General features: G+C 41.9%; 1 protein-coding gene across 9 annotated transcripts in view; it reads right to left on the bottom strand.

Annotated features, from left to right (window-relative positions):
* Window positions 1-19,833, bottom strand: part of LOC106582275 (titin) — a 186,491-nt gene that overhangs the window by 93,702 nt on the left and 72,956 nt on the right. For 8 of the 9 annotated variants that reach the window (XM_082967139.1, XM_082967141.1, XM_082967145.1 and 5 more), the window contains 10 exons: window positions 17,667-17,702; window positions 14,820-14,882; window positions 12,952-13,350; window positions 12,257-12,526; window positions 11,875-12,150; window positions 11,643-11,782; window positions 11,399-11,525; window positions 925-1,191; window positions 687-826; window positions 402-528 (listed from right to left, as the gene is read on the bottom strand). In XM_082967139.1, the coding sequence (XP_082823265.1) occupies window positions 402-528; window positions 687-826; window positions 925-1,191; window positions 11,399-11,525; window positions 11,643-11,782; window positions 11,875-12,150; window positions 12,257-12,526; window positions 12,952-13,350; window positions 14,820-14,882; window positions 17,667-17,702 (1,845 nt within the window). Of the gene's footprint in view, window positions 1-401; window positions 529-686; window positions 827-924; window positions 1,192-11,398; window positions 11,526-11,642; window positions 11,783-11,874; window positions 12,151-12,256; window positions 12,527-12,951; window positions 13,351-14,819; window positions 14,883-17,666; window positions 17,703-18,296; window positions 18,372-18,477; window positions 18,608-19,833 lie in introns of those variants that run through there. The other variant, XM_082967147.1, reaches the window with a different exon arrangement.

The raw sequence follows: 19,833 nt of genomic DNA, 5'->3' as shown, positions 1-19,833 counted from the left end.
GTTGCATCATGGCTAAGTATTGAATTGCATAGCAATGCCTTGGGTGTTTTGCAAGCAAGTAGATATTTAGATATATAAAAAGTGTGCCAGAATTGAAATCCAAACCTCAACACTTTTTATGACACTTATTTAGATAGCTTTAGTCCTACCTTGTAAAACTTTTGACACCTAATTAAAAGGGGCTGTAAATGCCTGACTATACCCTCATCTGACAGCTCTGGGGTTTACTTTACTTCAACCAACAGTTGGGAAATGTATCATTGAAGCCCACCAAAAACAAATGAACTGATCAAACGTTTTGTTGGTGGCCTACTTGCATATTTTACAGAGTGTGACTTTAACAAATAGGTGCTTATCTCATTGTCAAATAAATGTGTGAGTATGTGTTAAATCATTCTCACCTTTAACTCTAAGCTGAGCATTGGATTTAGCATTGCCAGCTTGGAAGTCAACTTCTCCAGCCTGATCCTTGCGAACGTTGTACAGGATAAGGACATGCCTTGTACCCTCCTCCTTAATCTCACAGTCCTTGAAAGAGAATACACTAACAGTTACTAAGTTATCCTCGTCAAATTATACATACCAGCTATTTTCTTTTACTTATCTGTCTCCTCAACCGCTAGGAAATTTACTAAGGAATGTCCAATTACTGTATGTAGTCATAATGAAGTGGATATTTTTCTTACAGGAGACTGATGAAGGGCCTCTCCATTGAGTTTCCAGTGACCATGGACATCCTCGTCAGAGATCTCAGTCTCAAACTTGGCGATTTCAGTTTCTGTCACTTCAACGCTGTACAGGGGCCTGACAAACTTAATGTCACGATCTGTAGAAGAAACACAACGACAACTCAAGTGTTTGTATAAATGAAATAAAATATATACTGCAATCCTCAAATGCTGAGCTAAAAACACTAAAGGCTACCTTCAATGTTGAGCTTGGCCGTGGTTCTGTCCGTATCACAATCACAGGTGTATTCTCCAATGTCGGCTTTCTCTGTCTTCTTAATGATCAGCATACGCCTCTTTCCATCGGCTTTGATGACCACATTCTTGGAGGAAGTGATTTGCTGGTCACCTTTGAACCATTTCACCTCTGCATTGGGCTTGCTCAGTTCACAAACCATAGTCAGTTCATCTTTCTCAGTGACTGAGTAGTCATGCAGTTTTGTCGTGAAGTAAGGCTTTCCCTCTGTTGATGAAAAAGAAACCATGATGAGTTGTGTGTGTGATATTTAAGTTTCGACAACGGCTTATTTCCATCTACAGATTCTATAGATTTATTTTGATTGAACGTTTCAAGGGTTTTAACGATATACTAACCAAGAACTGTGAGCATGGCCTCTGAGATTTTGTCCATGGCCTCTACTTTGATCATGGATGTGTCATCAATGGACACCCCCTTGAAGGTCAATTTGTGCATCTTGCCATCGTCTGACATGTGCACAACTTGGCTGGGATGCAAACACACATTGTTCTTGTACCAGGTGACCTGGATGTTGTCATGTGATACTGAACTCTGCTGTCTAGCGCTCAATACTGAACTCTGCTGTCTAGCGCTCCTTGACAGTGACATCTTTAATGGGCTTCACAAACTCAAGGCGAATTCCTGATAAGACATTCAATTCATAAGAAATTCAATCATTGTCATCGTGAGAAGATCAATTTCAGTTATTTGTAATGAATTGAGTCAGGATTTAAACAGGAAGCACAGAAACATTTCTTCAGATTACATTGGATAACTAGTTCGCCAGTGGTTCTCTTGTCCTCTGCCTCAAATATGTATTTAGCTTCATCCTCATATGCAGCAGATTTGACCACCAGAGTGTGTCTCTTTCCCTCATGGGTAATATCAAACTTATCATCAGCTGTCAACTCATGAGATCCCCTGAGCCAACGGACGCTCTTAGGCACTCTGGACACCTCACACTCAAATCTGACCTCATATTTTTCATACACTTGTACATCACTCAAAGGTGTGACAAATGTAATTGGACTCTCTGTAGTTCAGAAGGAAACAGAGATAATGTGGCATCATGGCAATGCGTAGAGAACCACCGCTGAAAATATTCACATTTACATTATCAAATCACCAACCAAAAAATCTCACCTTTCACTTTCAGATTAGCAACACATTTAGCATTAGCAGCTGTAAATAGAATCTCCGCTGACAAGGGGGCCTTGAGGTTGTATAATATTAATGTGTGCTTTGCACCCTCCTCTATCATTTCAATGTCCTATAAATTATAGCAAAATTTGTATAGAAAATAGTCCACATGTCCGGGTTGGGGGCACCCAACCCGGAAATGTGAGGGGAAAAGAGAAAGGAAGAGAATTCTATAGGCTGTTTCATTGTAATATTTCAAGATCACGTAAAGGATGTGAATGGATGATCACGTAATGGATATGAATGGTAGAATGGTATGAATGGTAGAATGGTCAAACAACAGTTAGAATGATTTGGTCAATGTAACATACAGGGGATTGAGTAAGGACTTCTCAGTTCAGTTACCACTGGCCATGGACATCATCTTCAGAGATTTCTTCCTCAAAATGAGCGGTCTTGCCTTCAAAGAGCTCAACATCATACATTGGGTGAGTTATCTCTATATCTCGAGCTGCAAGTCAGGATGGAGAACATTACAATTACAAGAAAACCGCAAGAACGTTCTCAAAATAAATGTTTGTTACTTAACAAACATTTGTAATTGCTTATCCTCAATGTTAATATTTGCCATGGTTTTGTCCGTTCCACAAACACATACGTATTATCCCTTATCTCAGCCCTCCACTTTCTTGATGGACAACATTCTTCGATTCGCTTCAGCCCTTATGGTTACCATCTTCATTTCAGTCTCATTATGGTACCACATGTCTGGGACATCGTTGCTGAGTTCACAGTCCAGAGTGACTTCGACTTTGAATATATCCCTCTGGTGGTGTGGGGACGTGCTTTGGCAAAGTGGGTGGGGTTATATCCTGCCTGTTTGGTCCTGTCCGGGGGTATCGTCGGACAGGGCCACAGTGTCTCCCGACCCCTCCTGTCTCAGCCTCCAGTATTTATGCTGCAATAGTTTATATGTCGGGGGGCTAGGGTCAGTCTGTTATATCTGGAGTATTTCTCCTGTCTCATCCAGTGTCCTGTGTGAATTTAAGTATGCTCCCTCTAATTCTCTCTCTCTTTTTCTCTCTTTCTCTCTCTCCCTCTCTCTCTCTCTCTCTCTCGCTCTCTCTCTTTCTCTCTCTCTTCTCTCGGAGAACCTAAGCCCTAGGACCATGCCTCAGGACTACCTGGCTTGATGACTCCTTGCTGTCACCAGTCCACCTGGTCATGCTGCTGCTCCAGTTTCAACTGTTCTGCCTGCGGCTATGGAACCCTGACCTGTTCACTGGACGTGCTACCTTGTCCCGAACCTGAAGTTTTGGACCCTCTCTCTACCACACCTGCTGTCTCTAACTCTGAATGATCGGCTATGAAAAGCCAACTGACATTTACTCCTGAGGTGCTGACCTGTTGCACCCTGTACAACCACTGTGATTATTATTATCTGACCTTGCAGGTCATCTATGAACATTTGAACATCTTGGCCAAGTTCTGTTATAATCTCCACCCGGGACTGCCAGAAGAGGACTGGCCACCCCTCAGAGCCTGGTTCCTCTCTAGGTTTCTTCCTAGGTTCTGGCCTTTCAAGGGAGTTTTTCGTAACCACAGTGCCTCTACATCTGCATTGTTTGCTGTTTGGGGTTTTAGGCTGGGTTTCTGTTTCAGCACTTTGTGACATTGGCTGATGTAAAAAGGGCTTTATGAATACATTTGATTGATTTTGCATTCTGTATTTATGTACTGTAGCATGGGACAAATCCTTGAATGACAAACAATTTGAATGAAGCAACAAAGCAGGGGTTACCTATCACCGTCAGTTTTGCCATTGAGAGAATTCCTTTAGCCTCTGCCTTAACCTGGCAGATAACATCAAGAGTCAACTCCTTGATTTCTACCGTGTGTTTCTTTCCACGACTATGGATGAGCACGGTTCTGCTAACATGGAGTTCTACTTCATTTTTGTACCATGTCACAGGTACATTCTCATGAGAGAGCTCAAGCTCAAACTGAGCAGTGTTACCTTCCTTCTCAGTTTGGTCCTGAAGTCGCAATTCAAATTTGAGCCTCATACCTAAACTCAGCAAAAAAAGAAACGTCCTCTCACTGTCAACTGCATTTATTTTCAGCAAACTTAATTAACATGTGTAAATATTTGTAGGAACATAACAAGATTCAACAACTGAGACATACACTGAACAAGTTCCACAGACATGTGACTAACAGAAATGGAATAACGTGTCCCTGAACAAAGGGGGGGTCAAAATCAAAAGTAAGAGACAGTATCTGGTGTGGCCACCAGCTGCATTAAGTACTGCAGTGCATCTCCTCCTCATGGACTGCACCAGATTTGCCAGTTCTTGCTGTGAGATGTTACCCCACTCTTCCACCAAGGCACATGCAAGTTCTGGGGGGGAATGGCCCTAGCCCTCACCCTCCGATCCAACAAGTCCCAGACGTGCTCAATGGGATTGAGATCCAGGATTTTCGCTGGCCATGGCAGAACACTGACATTCCTGTCTTGCAGGAAATGACGCACAGAACGAGCAGTATGGCTGGTGGCATTGTCATGCTGGAGGGTCATGTCAGGATGAGCCTGCAGGAAGGGTACCACATGAGGGAGGAGGATGTCTTCCCTGAAATGCACAGCTTTGAGATTGCCTGCAATGACAACAAGCTCAGTCCGATGATGCTGTGACACACCGCCCCAGACCATGACGGATCTTCCACCTCCAAATCGATCCCACTCCAGAGTACAGGCCTCGGTGTAATGCTCATTGCGTCGACGATAAACGCAAATCCGACCATCACCCCTGGTGAGACAAAACCGCGACTCGTCAGTGAAGAGCACTTTTTGCCAGTCCTGTCTGGTCCAGCAACGGTGGGTTTGTGCCCATAGGCGATGTTGTTCCCGGTGATGTCTGGTGAGGACCTGCCTTACAACAGGCCTACAAGCCCTCAGTCCAGCCTCTCTCAGCCTATTGCGGACAGTCTGAGCACTGATGGAGGGATTGTGTGTTCCTGGTGTAACTCGGGCAGTTGTTGTTGCCATCCTGTACCTGTCCCGCAGGTGTGATGTTCGGATGTACCAATCCTGTGCAGGTGTTGTTACATGTGGTCTGCCACTGCGAGGACGATCAGCTGTCCCTCCTGTCTCCCTGTAGCGCTGTCTTAGGCGTCTCACAGTACGGACATTGCAATTTATTGCCCTGGCCACATCTGCAGTCCTCATGCCTCCTTGCAGCATGCCTAAGGCACGTTCACACAGATGACCAGGGACCCTGGGCATCTTTCTTTTGGTGTTTTTCAGAGTCAGTAGAAAGGCCTCTTTAGTGTCCTAAGTTTTCATAACTGTGACCTTAATTGCCTACCGTCTGTAAGCTGTTAGTGTCTTAACGACCGTTCCACAGGTGCATGTTCATTAATTGTTTATGGTTCATTGAACAAGCATGGGAAACAGTGTTTAAACCCTTTACAATGAAGATCTGTGAAGTTATTTGGATTTTTACGAATTATCTTTGAAAGACAGGGTCCTGAAAAAGGGACATTTCTTTTTTTGCTGAGTTTATATTATGTTAGGTGAGTGCATAGTGGACTTAGTTAAGAGAAAAGGATTTCAACTCGCGAAATAATGAATGAATCACAACTTTTGATGATATCAAACAAAAACCCCTCAAAGGGTGTCAAGTCTAATAACACAGTGAGTGTAGAGGTAGAATTTTTGCCCAAGGCTTCTATACTGTAATTTCCCTCATCATCAAACTCACCGTTGTTTACTACCAACATATGTTTTATTCAATCATTGATTATTTCATATTTTTTGTCTGATGTACTAATGGTGTCTGACCCCTTTAACCACATGACTTCAGGCACATCCCTTGTGATAGTACATTGAAACATAGCCTGTTTCTTTTCAGGTACAGACATGCCCTTTAAGAGGACTGTGAAGTCCATTTCCATTTCCGGGAGGTACGAATGAGGCTCTCTTTGTCAATACATGCATAACATCATCGATACATACATTACATGACCAAAAGTATGTGGACACCTGCTTGTCGAACATCTCTTTCCAAAATCATGGGCATTAATATGGAGTTGGTCCCCCCTTTGCTGCTATAACAGCCTCCACTCGTCTGGGAAGGCTTTCCACCAGATGTTGGAACATTGCTGTGGGGACTTGCTTCCTTTCAGCCACAAGAGCATTAGTGAGGTCGTCACTGATGTTGGGCGATTAGCTCTGGCTCGCAGTCGGCATTCCAATTCATCCCAAAGGTGTTCGATGGGGTTGAGGTTAGGGCTCTGCGCAGGCCAGTGAAGTTCTTCCACACCGATTTCGACAAAACCATTTCTGTATAGCAGTCAGACGTCTTTGTCTTGTCGTGTCCCTTGTATATATCTTTTAATATATTTTTCTTCGCATATCTTTAAAAAAAAAAATCCTAAACCTCAACTTCTGAATACTCTCCTGCAACATGCCTCACCCAATGTGGCGTGGATCTGTTTTTTTTTCTAAACCCTTTCTATTAACTTCGGATCTGGAATCCCTCAACTGAAACTAGCCAGCTGACTACCTACCAGCTATCAGTCAGCAAACCACTGCTAGTCAGCAAACCACTGCTGGTCTATCGACGTCACCGCACGAAGAGGCAAAAACAGACTTACCTCCATCGCGACGTCCCCCATAGGCCCTTCTGCTAACTTGCTAGCCCCGGTCTACTAACTGCTAGCTTGCTAGCCCCGGTCTGCTAACTGCTTGCTTGCTAACCCGGAATGCTAACTGCTAGCTTGTTAGCCCCGGTCTGCTAACTGCTAGCTTGTGAGCACCGGCCTACTAACTGTCTGAATCGCCATGTCCCCTGCCTGCCCAACCACTCACTGGACCCATATGTTCACTTGGCTACGCATGCCTCTCTCTAATATCAATATGCCTCGTCCATTACTGTCCTGGTTAGTGATTACTGTCTTATTTCACTGTAGAGCCTCTAGCCCTGCTCAATATGCTTTAACCAACCATGTTGTTCCACCTCCTACATATGCGATGACATCACCTGGTTTAAACGTCTCTAGAGACTATATCTCTCTCATCATTACTTAATGCCTAGGTCTACCTCCAATGTACTCACATCCTACCTTACCTTCAGTACACTATGCCTTGAATCTATGCTATCGTGCCCAGAAACCTGCTCCTTTTACTCTCTGTTCCGAACGTGCTAGACGGCCAGTTCGTATAGTCTTTAGCCGTACCCATAACCTACTTCTCCTCTGTTCCTCTGGTGATGTAGAGGTTAATCCAGGTCCTGCAGTGCCTAGCTCCACTCCCACTCCCCAGGTGCTCTCATTTGTTCTGTAACCGTAAAAGCCTTGGTTTCCCTGCATGTTAACATTAGAAGCCTACTCCCTAAATTTGTTTTACTCACTGCTTTAGCACACTCTGCCAACCCGGATGTCTTAGCCGTGTCTGAATCCTGGCTTAGGAAAACCACCAAAAACCCTGAAAACTCCATCCCTAACTATAACATTTTCCGCCAAGATAGAACTGCCAAAGGGGGCGGTGTTGCAATCTACTGCAAAGATAGCCTGCAGAGTTCTGTCTTACTATCCAGGTCTGTACCCAAACAATTCGAGCTTCTACTTCTAAGAATTCACCTTTCCAGAAACAAGTCTCTCACTGTTGCCACTTGCTATAGACCACCCTCTGCCCCCAGCTGTGCCCTCGACACCACATGTGAATTGATTGCCCCCCATCTATCTTCAGAGCTCGTGCTGCTAGGTGACCTAAACTGGGACATGCATAACACCCTGGCCATCCTACAATCTAAGCTTGATGCCCTCATCTCACACAAATTATCAATGAACCTACCAGGTACAACCCCAAATCCGTAAACATAGGCACCCTCATAGATATCATCCTAACTAACTCGCCCTCCAAATACACCTCTGCTGTTTTCAATCAAGATATCAGCGATCACTGCCTCATTGCCTGCATCCGTAATGGGTCTGCGACCAAACGACCACCCCTCATCACTGTCAAACGCTCCCTAAAACACTTCTGTGAGCAGGCCTTTCTAATCGACCTGGCCGGGCTGTCCTGGAATGACATTGACCTCATCCCGTCAGTAGAGGATGCCTGGTTATTCTTTAAAAGTGCCTTCATCACCATCTTAAATAAGCATGCCCCATTCAAAAAATGTAAAACGAGGAATAGGTATAGTCCTTGGTTCACTCCAGACTTGTCTGCCCTTGACCAGCACAAAAATATCCTGTGGCGTTTTGCATTAGCATCGAATAGCCCCCGGGATATGCAACTTTTCAGGGAAGTTAGTAACAAATAGACACAGGCAGTTAGGAAAGGTAAGGCTATCTTTTTCAAACTGAAATTTGCATCCTGTAGTTCAAACTCAAAAAAGTTCTGGGACACTGTAAAGTCCATGGAGAATAAGAGCACCTCCTCCCAGCTATCCACTGCTCTGAGGCTAGGAAACACAGTTACCATCAATAAATCCACTATAATTGAGAATTTCAATAAGCATTTCTCTACGGCTGGCCATGCTTTCCACCTGGCTACCCCTACCCCGGTCAACTGCCTGGCACCCTCCACAGCAACCCGCCAATGCCCCCACCATTTCTCCTTCACCCAAATCCAGATAGCTGATGTTCTGAAAGAGCTGCAAAATCTGGACCCCTACAAATCAGCTGGGCTAGACAATCTGGACCCTCTCTTTCTAAAATGATCCGCCGAAATTGTTGCAACCCCTATTACTAGCCTGTTCAACCTCTCTTTCGTATCATCTAAGATTCCCAAAGATTGGAAAGCATCCCCCTCTTCAAAGGTGGTGACACTCTAGACCCAAACTGCTACTGACCTATATCTATCCTACCCTGTCTTTCTAAGGTCTTCGAAAGCCAAGTTAACAAACAGATTACCGACCATTTCGAATCCCACCGCACCTTCTCCCCTATGCAATCTGGTTTCAGAGCTGGTCACGGGTGCACCTCAGCCATGCTCAAGGTCCTAAACGACATCATAACCACCATCGATAAGAGACATTAATGTGCAGCCGTATTCATCGACCTGGCCAAGGCTTTCGACTCTGTCAATCACCACATTCTTATTGGCAGACTCGACAGCCTTGGTTTCTCAAATGATTGCCTCGCCTGGTTTACCAACTACTTCTCTGATAGAGTTCAGTGTGTCAAATCAGAGGGCCTGTTGTCCGGACCTCTGGCAGTCCATATGGGGGTGCCACAGGGTTCAATTCTCGGGCCGACTCTCTTCTCTGTATACATCAATGATGTCGCTCTTGCTGCTGGTGATTCTCTGATCCACCTCTACGCAGACGACACCATTCTGTATACTTCTGGCCCCTCTTTGGACACTGTGTTAACTAACCTCCAGACGAGCTTCAATGCCATACAACTCTCCTTCCGTGGCCTCCAACTGCTCTTAAATGTAAGTAAAACTAAATGCATGCTATTCAATCGATCACTGCCCGCACCTGCCAGCACTGCGACCTGTACGCTCGCGTTGTTTTGGCACCCGCTTCATACTCGTCGCCAAACCCACTGGCTACAGGTTATCTACAAGTCTCTGCTAGGTAAAGCCCCGCCTTATCTCAGCTCACTGGTCACCATAGAAGCACCCACTCGTAGCATGCGCTCCAGCAGGTATATCTCACTGATCACCCCCAAAGCCAATTCCTCCTTTGGTCGGCTTTCCTTCCAGTTCTCTGCTGCCAATGACTGGAACGAACTGCAAAAATCACTGAAGCTGGAGACTCATATCTCCCTCACTAGCTTTAAGCACCAGCTGTCAGAGCAGCTCACAGATCACTGCACCTGTACATAGCCCATCTGTAAACAGCCCATCTATCTACCTCATCCCCATACTGTATTTATTTATTTATCTTGCTCCATTGCACCCCAGTATCTCTACTTGCACATTCATCTTCTGCACATCTACCATTCCAGTGTTTAATTGCTATATTGTAATTACTTCGCCACCATGGCCTATTTATTGCCTTAACTCCCTTAACTTACCTCATTTGCACTCACTGTATAGACTTTTTTGTTTTCTTTTTTTCTACTTTATTATTGACTGTATGTTTTGTTTATTCCATGTGTAACTCTGCGTTGTTGTATGTGTCGAATTGCTATGCTTTATCTTGGCCAGGTCGCAGTTGCAAATGAGAACTTGTTTTCAACTAGCCTACCTGGTTAAATAAAGGTGAAATACATTTTTTTAAATGGACCTCGCTTTGTGCACGGGGGCATTGTCATGCTGAAACAGGAAAGGGCCTTCCCCAAACTGTTGCCACAAGGTTGAAATCACAGAATCGTCTAGAATGTCATTGTATGCTGTAGTGTTAAGATTTCCCTTCACTGGAACTAAGGGGCCTAGCCCGAACCATGAAAAACAGCCCAAGACCATTATTCCTCCTCCAGCAAACTTGACAGTTGGCACAATGCATTCGGGCAGGTAGTGTAGTCCTGGCATCTGCCAAACCCAGATTTGTCCATCAGACTGCCAGATGCTGATGTGTGATTCATCACTCCAGAGAACGCATTTCCACTGCTCTAGAGTCCAATGGCAACGAGCTTTACACCACTCCAGCCGACGCTTGGCATTGCGCATGGTGATCTTAGGCTTGTGTGCGGCTGCTCGGCCATTGAAACCCATTTTATGAAGCTCCCAACGAACAGTTCTTGTGCTCACGTTGCTTCCAGAGGCAGTTTGGAATGCGGTAGTGAGTGATGCAACCGAAGACAGACGATTTTTAAGCGCTACCCACTCGCCGGTCCTGTTCTGTGAGCTTGTGTGGCCTACCACTTCGCGGCTGAGTCGTTGTTGCTCCTAGACGTCTCCACTTCACAATAACAGCACTGACAGTTGGCCGGGCAGCTCAAGTAGGGCAGAAATTTGACGAACTGACTTGTTGGAAAGGTGGCATCCTATGACGGTGCCACGTTGAAAGTCACTGAGCTCTTCAGTAAGGTCATTCTACTGCCAATGTTTGTCTATGGCGATTGTATGGCTGCGTGCTTGATTTTATCACCTGTCAGCAACAGCTGATGTTGAAATAGCCAAATCCACTAATTTGAAGGGGTGTCCACATACTTTTGTATATATAATGCAAATACATACATACATACATACATACATACATACATACATACATACATACATACATACATACATACATACATACATACATACATACATACATACATACATACATACATACATACATACATACATACATACATACATACATACTGTGCTCTTGGAACAATTGCTTACCCTTGACTGTGAGCACAGCACTAGTGACAGCATTCAGAGCTGTATAAGACACTTCACCAGACGCGTCCAGTGGAACACTTTTCAGAGTAAGGAAACGTTTAGTGCCCTCCATTTTGATCTCACATGTCTGAAAATGCACAATAAAAAGAAAACAGATATCAAAGACTGTTCAACATTTCTAAAAATGGTGGTTACGCTTAGTGTTCGTGCAAATATTACAGTCAAATTATAAGACAAGTCTTACCGGTGATATTGTTAAGACCTGCCCTTTATGTTTCCATTCTCCAGGCACATCCTCTTCAGATATCTCAGTTTCAAATGTAACATCCTCTTTCTCGACCACTTCGCAATTTGAGAGAGGCTTCAAGATCTCAGCTTCACGTTCTGTAAAAATATCAAAAGTATATAATAAGCATTCACTAGGTAGCCTTACTGGATTCCACACTATACAAGATATGAGTGATTGTGCAACCAACCTCCAAGAGTCAGGTTAGCTGTGTATCTGTGGCCTTCAACCTCCATGGTATATCCTGCAATATCTTCAGGCTGTGCATTCTTTATTGTGAGAGTCAGGACTTTGCCTTCTTTCTTGACCTCAGTCTTGTCAGTTGGATCATTTGTAATCTCATCGTTGCCTTTGAACCACTTCCAGTTGGGGGTTTCTTTGAAGAGCTCACATTTGAAAGTGGCAGTGGCCTTGGGTTTCACATGCTGATCTTTCAATGGTTTCACCAACCAGTCTCTGACAATTTCTGTAAACATTTATTTGTAATCAGTTTTCGTATGTAGACTAACAGATTCAGTATATTTATATTGTTGATAAGTGTCAACGGTTTATTTAGGGAATTCTCTACATACCAATGATTTTGACAGTTGTTTTAGTCCTGATGAGTTCACACTCGCATGCGTAGATTCCAGCGTCGTCATCTCCCATGTCCTGGATCGTAACGGCTTGTTGCATTCCAATAACGTTGATGGCCACCTTTCCAGCGATTACTTTGAGGACCTTACCACTCTTCATCCAGGTCACTTCTCTCTCCTTGTTCAACTCACAGCTCAGGTACAAAGGCTGCCCCTTCAGGACCGACGTCTCCTCACCCAGCTCTTTCACCCACTTCACGGGCAGTTCTGAACAGGTAAGTATTAGGTCATTATTTACATGAAAATGTGCATACAAATTATTTGCATCAAAATAAAGATAAAATGCATCAACCCATATCAATAATATATACATATAATTATAAGCACAACTTAAACGTGACAAAAGCTACATAGATTACGGAATCCTTTATCAAAAAGGGGAGTACTCTCCATCAAATTGTGTAGTTATACGGTATACATTTTTATATGACAATATAAAACATGACATTAAGTAAACAATCGTTATTTAAGCTACATCACCTGGAAATTAATTGTTATCAGCTTTTCAGTGGTTTACATGATTTTGTACAGAAATATGATTCTTATAAATACATAATTAATTAATTATTAGTAATTTCTTATATAATGGAAATAATTCACATTCTTTCAATTAAGAAAATTATCTGAAATACCTTCAACAATGAGTTTGGCTGTTGTTGTCTTTTCCTTGTTGCCTAGCTTGGCAACACAAGTGTACTCTCCAGTGTCCACCAGTTGGACGTCAATAATAGCCAGTCTGCGATCTTTGCCATCAGAGGTGAATTTGTGTTTTGGACTCTCTCTTAGGTTGCTGCCATCTTTCATCCATGTAGTTACAGCAGTAGAAGGTGAAACTTCACACTCAAACGTAGCAGATGCACCAACAGCATCCCCTTCTTGTAACACTATGTCTTTGAGTGGTCTCGTAAACTTCAGTGGAACTGCTTTGAGCTGGAATCCAAAAGGATTAGCATCTGGGGGTTTGTCTCCTCCACCACCACCGGGTTTCAGTCCTCTACCCCTGCCTTCACCAGGGGATGGAGTTTTGCCTGCTACAATTTAGACACAATTACACAGATTAGATGTTTAGCATGTTTACAGCAGTTAAGTATTAACATTTTCAAACTAATACATTTTTTTACACTTACCATGATATTTCCTAATAGAAAATGTGAGTGCTGCGTCAGCTGTCCAAAAGTATTTTTTATGATAGTGGAAGAAGTTTAGAAGTTTAAATTGTTAGAGGCTGGCTAGTGCTGAAAAATGTTGGCTAGTGTAGTAGAATCAGGCTAATGACTGTATCATAAATAGTAGTGGGATAGTAGCCTTTCTAAAATGGAGGTTTGGATCATGGATGCAGATTGGTTGATAGGCGTTTGTTATTCACAATAATCCATGGCAAATGCCAGTTCCATTTGAATTATCAATGCGCATCCACTGCCCCCCAGTGACACGGACGCAACAATTGGTGACTCAGACCTGGACTTGGACTTGACCAGTAGCGACACTGTTGTCATTAACTCTCATCCTTGCTTAATTTTCAACATGCTAGATACAACAGCAAATGCTACTGTATTAACTGCTAGCCTTACTACTGTAATATGCAAGACAGTAAGATAGCTTCCTTATTATGAAGAATGAATAATTTATTTAGTTGGCTAGCTAGCAAGGGAATGTTAGCCAGCCTGCATAGCAACTATTTTTGTTAGAACTAGCACCAAAAGAAAGAAGCTGATGCGGCTACTAAAATTGTTCTAGAATATATTTATATTCTGTGTCACGACTTCTGCCGAAGTCGGTCCCTCTCCTTGTTCGGGCGCCGGCCTTCTAGCCATCGCCGATCCACTTTTCATTTGTTTTGTCTTTGTATTACACACCTGATTTCACTTCCCCAATTACTTGTTCATTATTTAACCCTCTGTTCCCCCATGTTTTTTTGTGAGTGATTCTTTGTATGTTTTACGGTCCGTTATGTGGGCTTGCGTTATTGTATTGTATTTGCCTATTTTGAGTAAATTACATTTATTTACTTATATCTGCTGTCCTGCGCCTGACTCCTCTACACAAGCTAAACACAGACCACATTACATTCTGATTGCTTATTTGTAAAGCACTGAATGAGACAAAGATTTCATACACTGAGTTTTTGTCCAACTTGTTGGGAAAGTGGTCAAAGTAGCTAACTTCTTTCAAAAGCTAGTGTTCACAGTGAATAGAATGTTGGATGTCATTGCTGAATTATGAGAGGTTTAGAATATTGAAGGTTTTGGGAAGGACAAAAATCTTAATAGTTTAAGTAGAATAAATTATATTAAAAAGCTATTGACAAGAAATGTAAGTTTAACCTGTCTGCACGTTTTAAAGTTTGAACAGTCATTATAATGTAAACCTTTCAAATTTAGTTACAGTAACAACTCTGTGAAGAAAGAGAATAAGCTTGAAAAATACTATGCGGGAAAAGAGTAGTGTGCTAACGCAGCACTTTAAAAAAGCTATTATTTTCACATGGATACAGTCTTACCTTTGAGGCCTCTGCCTCTGCCTGCACCTCTACCTGCACCTGCTTCTTCTGCTGGCTTTCCATCTGTTTAAGATATTTAGAATGACTACAACGTAAAGACAGATCACATTCAAATCCCTTGTAAAATCCCTTCCATCTGATTAAGATGTTTAGAATGACTACAACGTAAAGACAGATCACATTCAAATCCCTTGTAAAATCCCTTCCATCTGATTAAGATGTTTAGAATGACTACAACGTAAAGACAGATCACATTCAAATCCCTTGTAAAATCCCTTCCATCTGATTAAGATGTTTAGAATGACTACAACGTAAAGACAGATCACATTCAAATCCCTTGTAAAATCCCTTCCATCTGATTAAGATGTTTAGAATGACTACAACGTAAAGACAGATCACATTCAAATCCCTTGTAAAATCCCTTCCATCTGATTAAGATGTTTAGAATGACTACAACGTAAAGACAGATCACATTCAAATCCCTTGTAAAATCCCTTCCATCTGATTAAGATGTTTAGAATGACTACAACGTAAAGACAGATCACATTCAAATCCCTTGTAAAATCCCTTCCATCTGTTTATAATATTTCGAACGACTACGACGTGAAGACAGATCACATTCAAATCCCTTGTAAATATTTTTACTTACAATTGTACACACAATAAGGTGAGATAAATAAAGATGAAGGGTGATGATGAAGACAAATTGACAATGGATGATGGGAAATGGGTATATAATACACAATGTCAAATACCATGTAGAATAACAACATGCTAAATATGTGCTTTTTACATGGATTAACAGACAAATAACACAAACATGGAGACTGACATGGAGAAACAACACACAATGATGACAAACATCCCATAGAATAAGATGGAAATGGATGAAGATTGTTTGGGATAAAATACTTTTTCTGATGAAAATTATCGACATGAAGAAACAATACGGAATGATGACAAACATTAACATGTAGAACATACATTTTTGTTGTTGATGGAAATGGATGGAGATTATTTGGGGTGAAGGACTTTTTCTGAGCCATTAATGTTGATTTGCTGCAGTCTTCATCTCACCTTGTCTTGGCATTCCTGGGGTTTCAAGCGCATCACCTTCCTCTCCCCAGTCTTCTGTGGACCCAGAACTATCACGAGGGACAAGTTCCCATCCCCAACCTTCATTGTCAGATTCCTCCTCAACCTCTGGCTCCTCCTCAAAGACTTCCTCCTCCAGCTGAGTGGAGATCTTTCGTAACTGTACCGCTTTGGGGGAAAGCTCTTTCATTCCTGGCACCTTCTTCGGTGATGCTCCATCAGTTTTCTCTTGTGGTGATTTCTTTTGAACTTTTTTTAGGGTAACACATTCAAATGAATCTTTTGGTGAAACTTCTTTGGGCTGCTTTTTGGTCCTTTCTGCCCTGGGCTTCCTCTCCATAGTATTTTTTTCTATTTCTTGTGGTTTTTCAACCTTAGGTGAAGGAGTCTTTTTCAGTTCCACCATTTTCTTAAGTGTCTCTTCATGTTTTAAAGGTTTGTCTTCTTTGTCCTCTGGTTCTCTTGGCACGCGATCAACCTTTTTTAACTGTACTGGCTTTTCCACTTGAGGACTCTTTTCCATTTTCTTTACGGGTGCTGTCTTTGGAGGACTTGACTCTTGTTGAGGTTTTTTTTCAGCTTCTTTTGTCTCAGGCTCCTTCTCAGGATTCACAGCTTCAGTGTCGGCTTTAGGTGACTTTGAAAATGGATTCAATTTAACATCTTCCTTCTCTTGCTCCTGTGTTGGAATCCTTTTCACCTTTGTCAGTGGTTTGTCAGAATCCCGGACTTGTTCATCTTCAGGAACTTTGGCCAATGGTTTTAATTTGACTGCCTGTGGCTCTTCTTTAGCACTAGGAACTCTATCAGCTTTCTTACAATCAACAGGTTCTTTAATGTCTTCATCTCTTGGTTGTCTCTCACCTCTCTTGAAAACCACAGATTCTTTGTCCTTGTCCTTCTCTGGCTCAACGGTCGCAGCTTTAGAATATTTTTGGAACAGTTTTAACTTCACAGTTTCTTGTTCTTTTTCATCTGATGGTAATCTGGACAGTTTCTTTCGGGCTAAACTTGGGTCTGTTGGTGCCTCTTCTTTCACCCCCTTGGGAGTTTGCTTCAAAGTAATTTTGTCCTCTTCTTTTTCATCTCTGGGAATGGTCTTCCGAGACCATTTGTCTTCAGTTGAGTCTTTTGGTTCATTTTCTTTAGGTGTCTTTACTTTAGCTCCATCAGGTATATTGCTGATTGTATCGGTCTTTCTTATTTTCTCTGCCTCATATCTTTCAGATATTGTTACTTCACCTTCATCATACACTCTCTCTTCAAAGTCCTGGTTTGTATGCTTTGTCATTTTTGGAGGAGGTTTCTTCAGTGGTGCTGGCAGATCTTCAAAGGGGACTGAAGGTACTTTCTTCAGTGATATAATATCCTGTTCTTGCTCCACGTCTTTGGATATCCTGGTTGTTTTCTTCAAGGTTGGCGGGACAAGTTTTTCTTCTTCCTCAATGTGAATTTTAGCTTTTTGTCGGAGAACTGCAGCAAAGGTTTCACATTGCACATAACAGCTCACTTAACAAGATAATAACATTGAAAACATCACACCAGAAAACATTCAAACCCTGAGGTTTTACACATTGAACAATAGACACACAACACACAACAAACAAAGAAACAAACAAAATTCACAGAAAACAACAATGCCACGGTACACAATAGTACTAGATATTTAAAAGTTTGAGCTGGATATTTCTTTATGTGCAAGGAATAGGGAAATGGGATTATAAATTAAGAATAAACAATTATTCATCATACCTTTCTTAGCTGGTCCTGGTGCCTGCTTGCCTTCACCTAGCAGGACAATTATAGAAAAGTTTTTAAAAAATTGTCCACTTAAGAACATACATTTGAAGATATATGTGATACAAGCCTCAATGTATCATGTACGGTTAGGACATTGAGATATGATTGAGGAAACCAACGCAATCATTTTCTATAAGAGTGAAGATATAAATGAGGGAATATATTACATGCTCCCATTTTTTGTCATTAATACATTTCAGGATGAGAACTTAGTTAAGACAAACAAAATGGCATGACATACAAAACCCCAGTATTGCTGAGAAGGAGATTAGAGGTGGCACCTACCTGATTTAAATAGTATAACATGCACATACAATATTATAGAAAGGACAGACAAAAAACAGGAATGCTTTGTGAAATGAAGAGGTAACATTCTTGTTGAATGAAATTAACACTAAAACCTGTTGTTAAGTGACTTGGAGAAACCCAAGCCAAATATACTAGCCTCAACCCTCAATGCCTAGAATAAGGTCGAAGAAAGCATGCTTGGTTTTATTTGGATGGTATGGTATTCAGAATATTAATAGGATATTAGTTTGTGATTTTATATCCAGATTATTTGTAACATTCTTTGCTGAATACCTGGCTTTATATTGTCTTGTTCTTGCTCTTGGATGGCAGGCTTTATCTCCTCTGTAGCTTTTTTCTCTCGAGGTGCTTCAAAATAGTGTTTAAGATTTAGATTTGCCCAAGAAGCATTCATTCACGAATGTATAGAAAGAACTTTAAGAAAATAAAGGACAAACATTTAACTGAAATGTACCTTCAAGAGGGCTGACTTTCTTTGCAAGTTGCTCAGTGGGCTTTGGAAATGTTTCCTTCTCCTTTACTGGTACTTCAAATAAAATTATACTATGATCAAAATCAAGACATTGCATGTTGGGGGTAAGCATTAAACCACTGAGAAGAAACATGTTTTCAACACACAAAGACACATAATATATAATATGTAATATCCCAAATACATCACACAAACAAACATAACAGACAGGATAGCAAGGATTGGCCTTGTTATACCTTTTTGGGGAGCAACATCATCTTCACTTGAAAGAGACACCACTTCAGCAACAGCCTTCTTCTCTGGTTTAGACTCAGACTTAGGCTCAGGTTTAGACTCTGGCTTAGACACTTTCTTTAGAAGTGGCTCTGCTGGCTTTGGAGGCTCAGCAACAGCCTTCTTCTCTGGCTTAGGCTCAGACTTAGGCTCAGCTTTAGACTCTGGCGAAGACAATTTCTTAAGAAGTGTCTCAGCAGGCTTTGAAGGTGACTCCTTCACCTCTTCAGCAATAGCTGTTTTCTCTGGCTTAAGCACTTTTTTTGCAAGAGGCTCAGCAGGCTTTGGAGCTAATTCCTTCTCCTTTGCTGGAACTTGAAATATAATGATATGGTCATAATCACGATACTACAGAGCATTGGACCACTAAGAAAGTATCAGAGAAAGATGTTATCAAATATAAACAGAGCACACACCACACAGAGAAAAACGTAAAACATGCATAACATAGACACAAACATAACACACAAAATATAAAGATTGTGATGCAAGATTTTAAATTTGTATTTCAGGTTTTCTTGTTATACCTTTTTTGGGAACAATATCTTCTTCAAGAATAGCTCTCTTCTCTGGCTTAGTCTCTGGCTCAGCCACTTTCTTTACGAGTGGCTTAGTAGGCTTAGGTGGTGATTCCAGCTCAGCAATAACCATCGTCTCTGGCTTAGGCACTTTTTCAGGAATTGGCTCAGCCGGCTTAAGAGGTGATTCTTTCACCTCCTCAGCATTCATTTTTTCTGGTTTAGACTCTGGCGAAGACACTCTCTTTACAAGTGGCTCAGCCGGCTTTGGAAGTGTTACTTTCACCTCCTCAGAAACAGCTGTTTTCTCTAGCTTAGGCACTTCCTTCACAAGCGGCTCAGTGGGCTGTGGGAGTGTTTCCTTCTTCTTTGCTGGTACTTGAAATAAAGTTATTTTATGATTAAAACCAAGACACTACAGATTGGGGTAAGCAGTAGAGCACAAATAAAGTACCAAGGAAAGATGTGATCATACAGAAAACATACAAAAAGAAAAAAAGAAAATATCCCAAACACAAAACATACAGACAAACAACAGACCGAAAAG

Source organism: Salmo salar, chromosome 21, assembly GCF_965601325.2.
Source record: "Salmo salar chromosome 21, fSalSal1, whole genome shotgun sequence".
NCBI lineage: Eukaryota > Metazoa > Chordata > Actinopteri > Salmoniformes > Salmonidae > Salmo > Salmo salar.
Note: the sequence above shows the minus strand (reverse complement) of the source record. Positions and strands in the feature narration are given on the sequence as shown.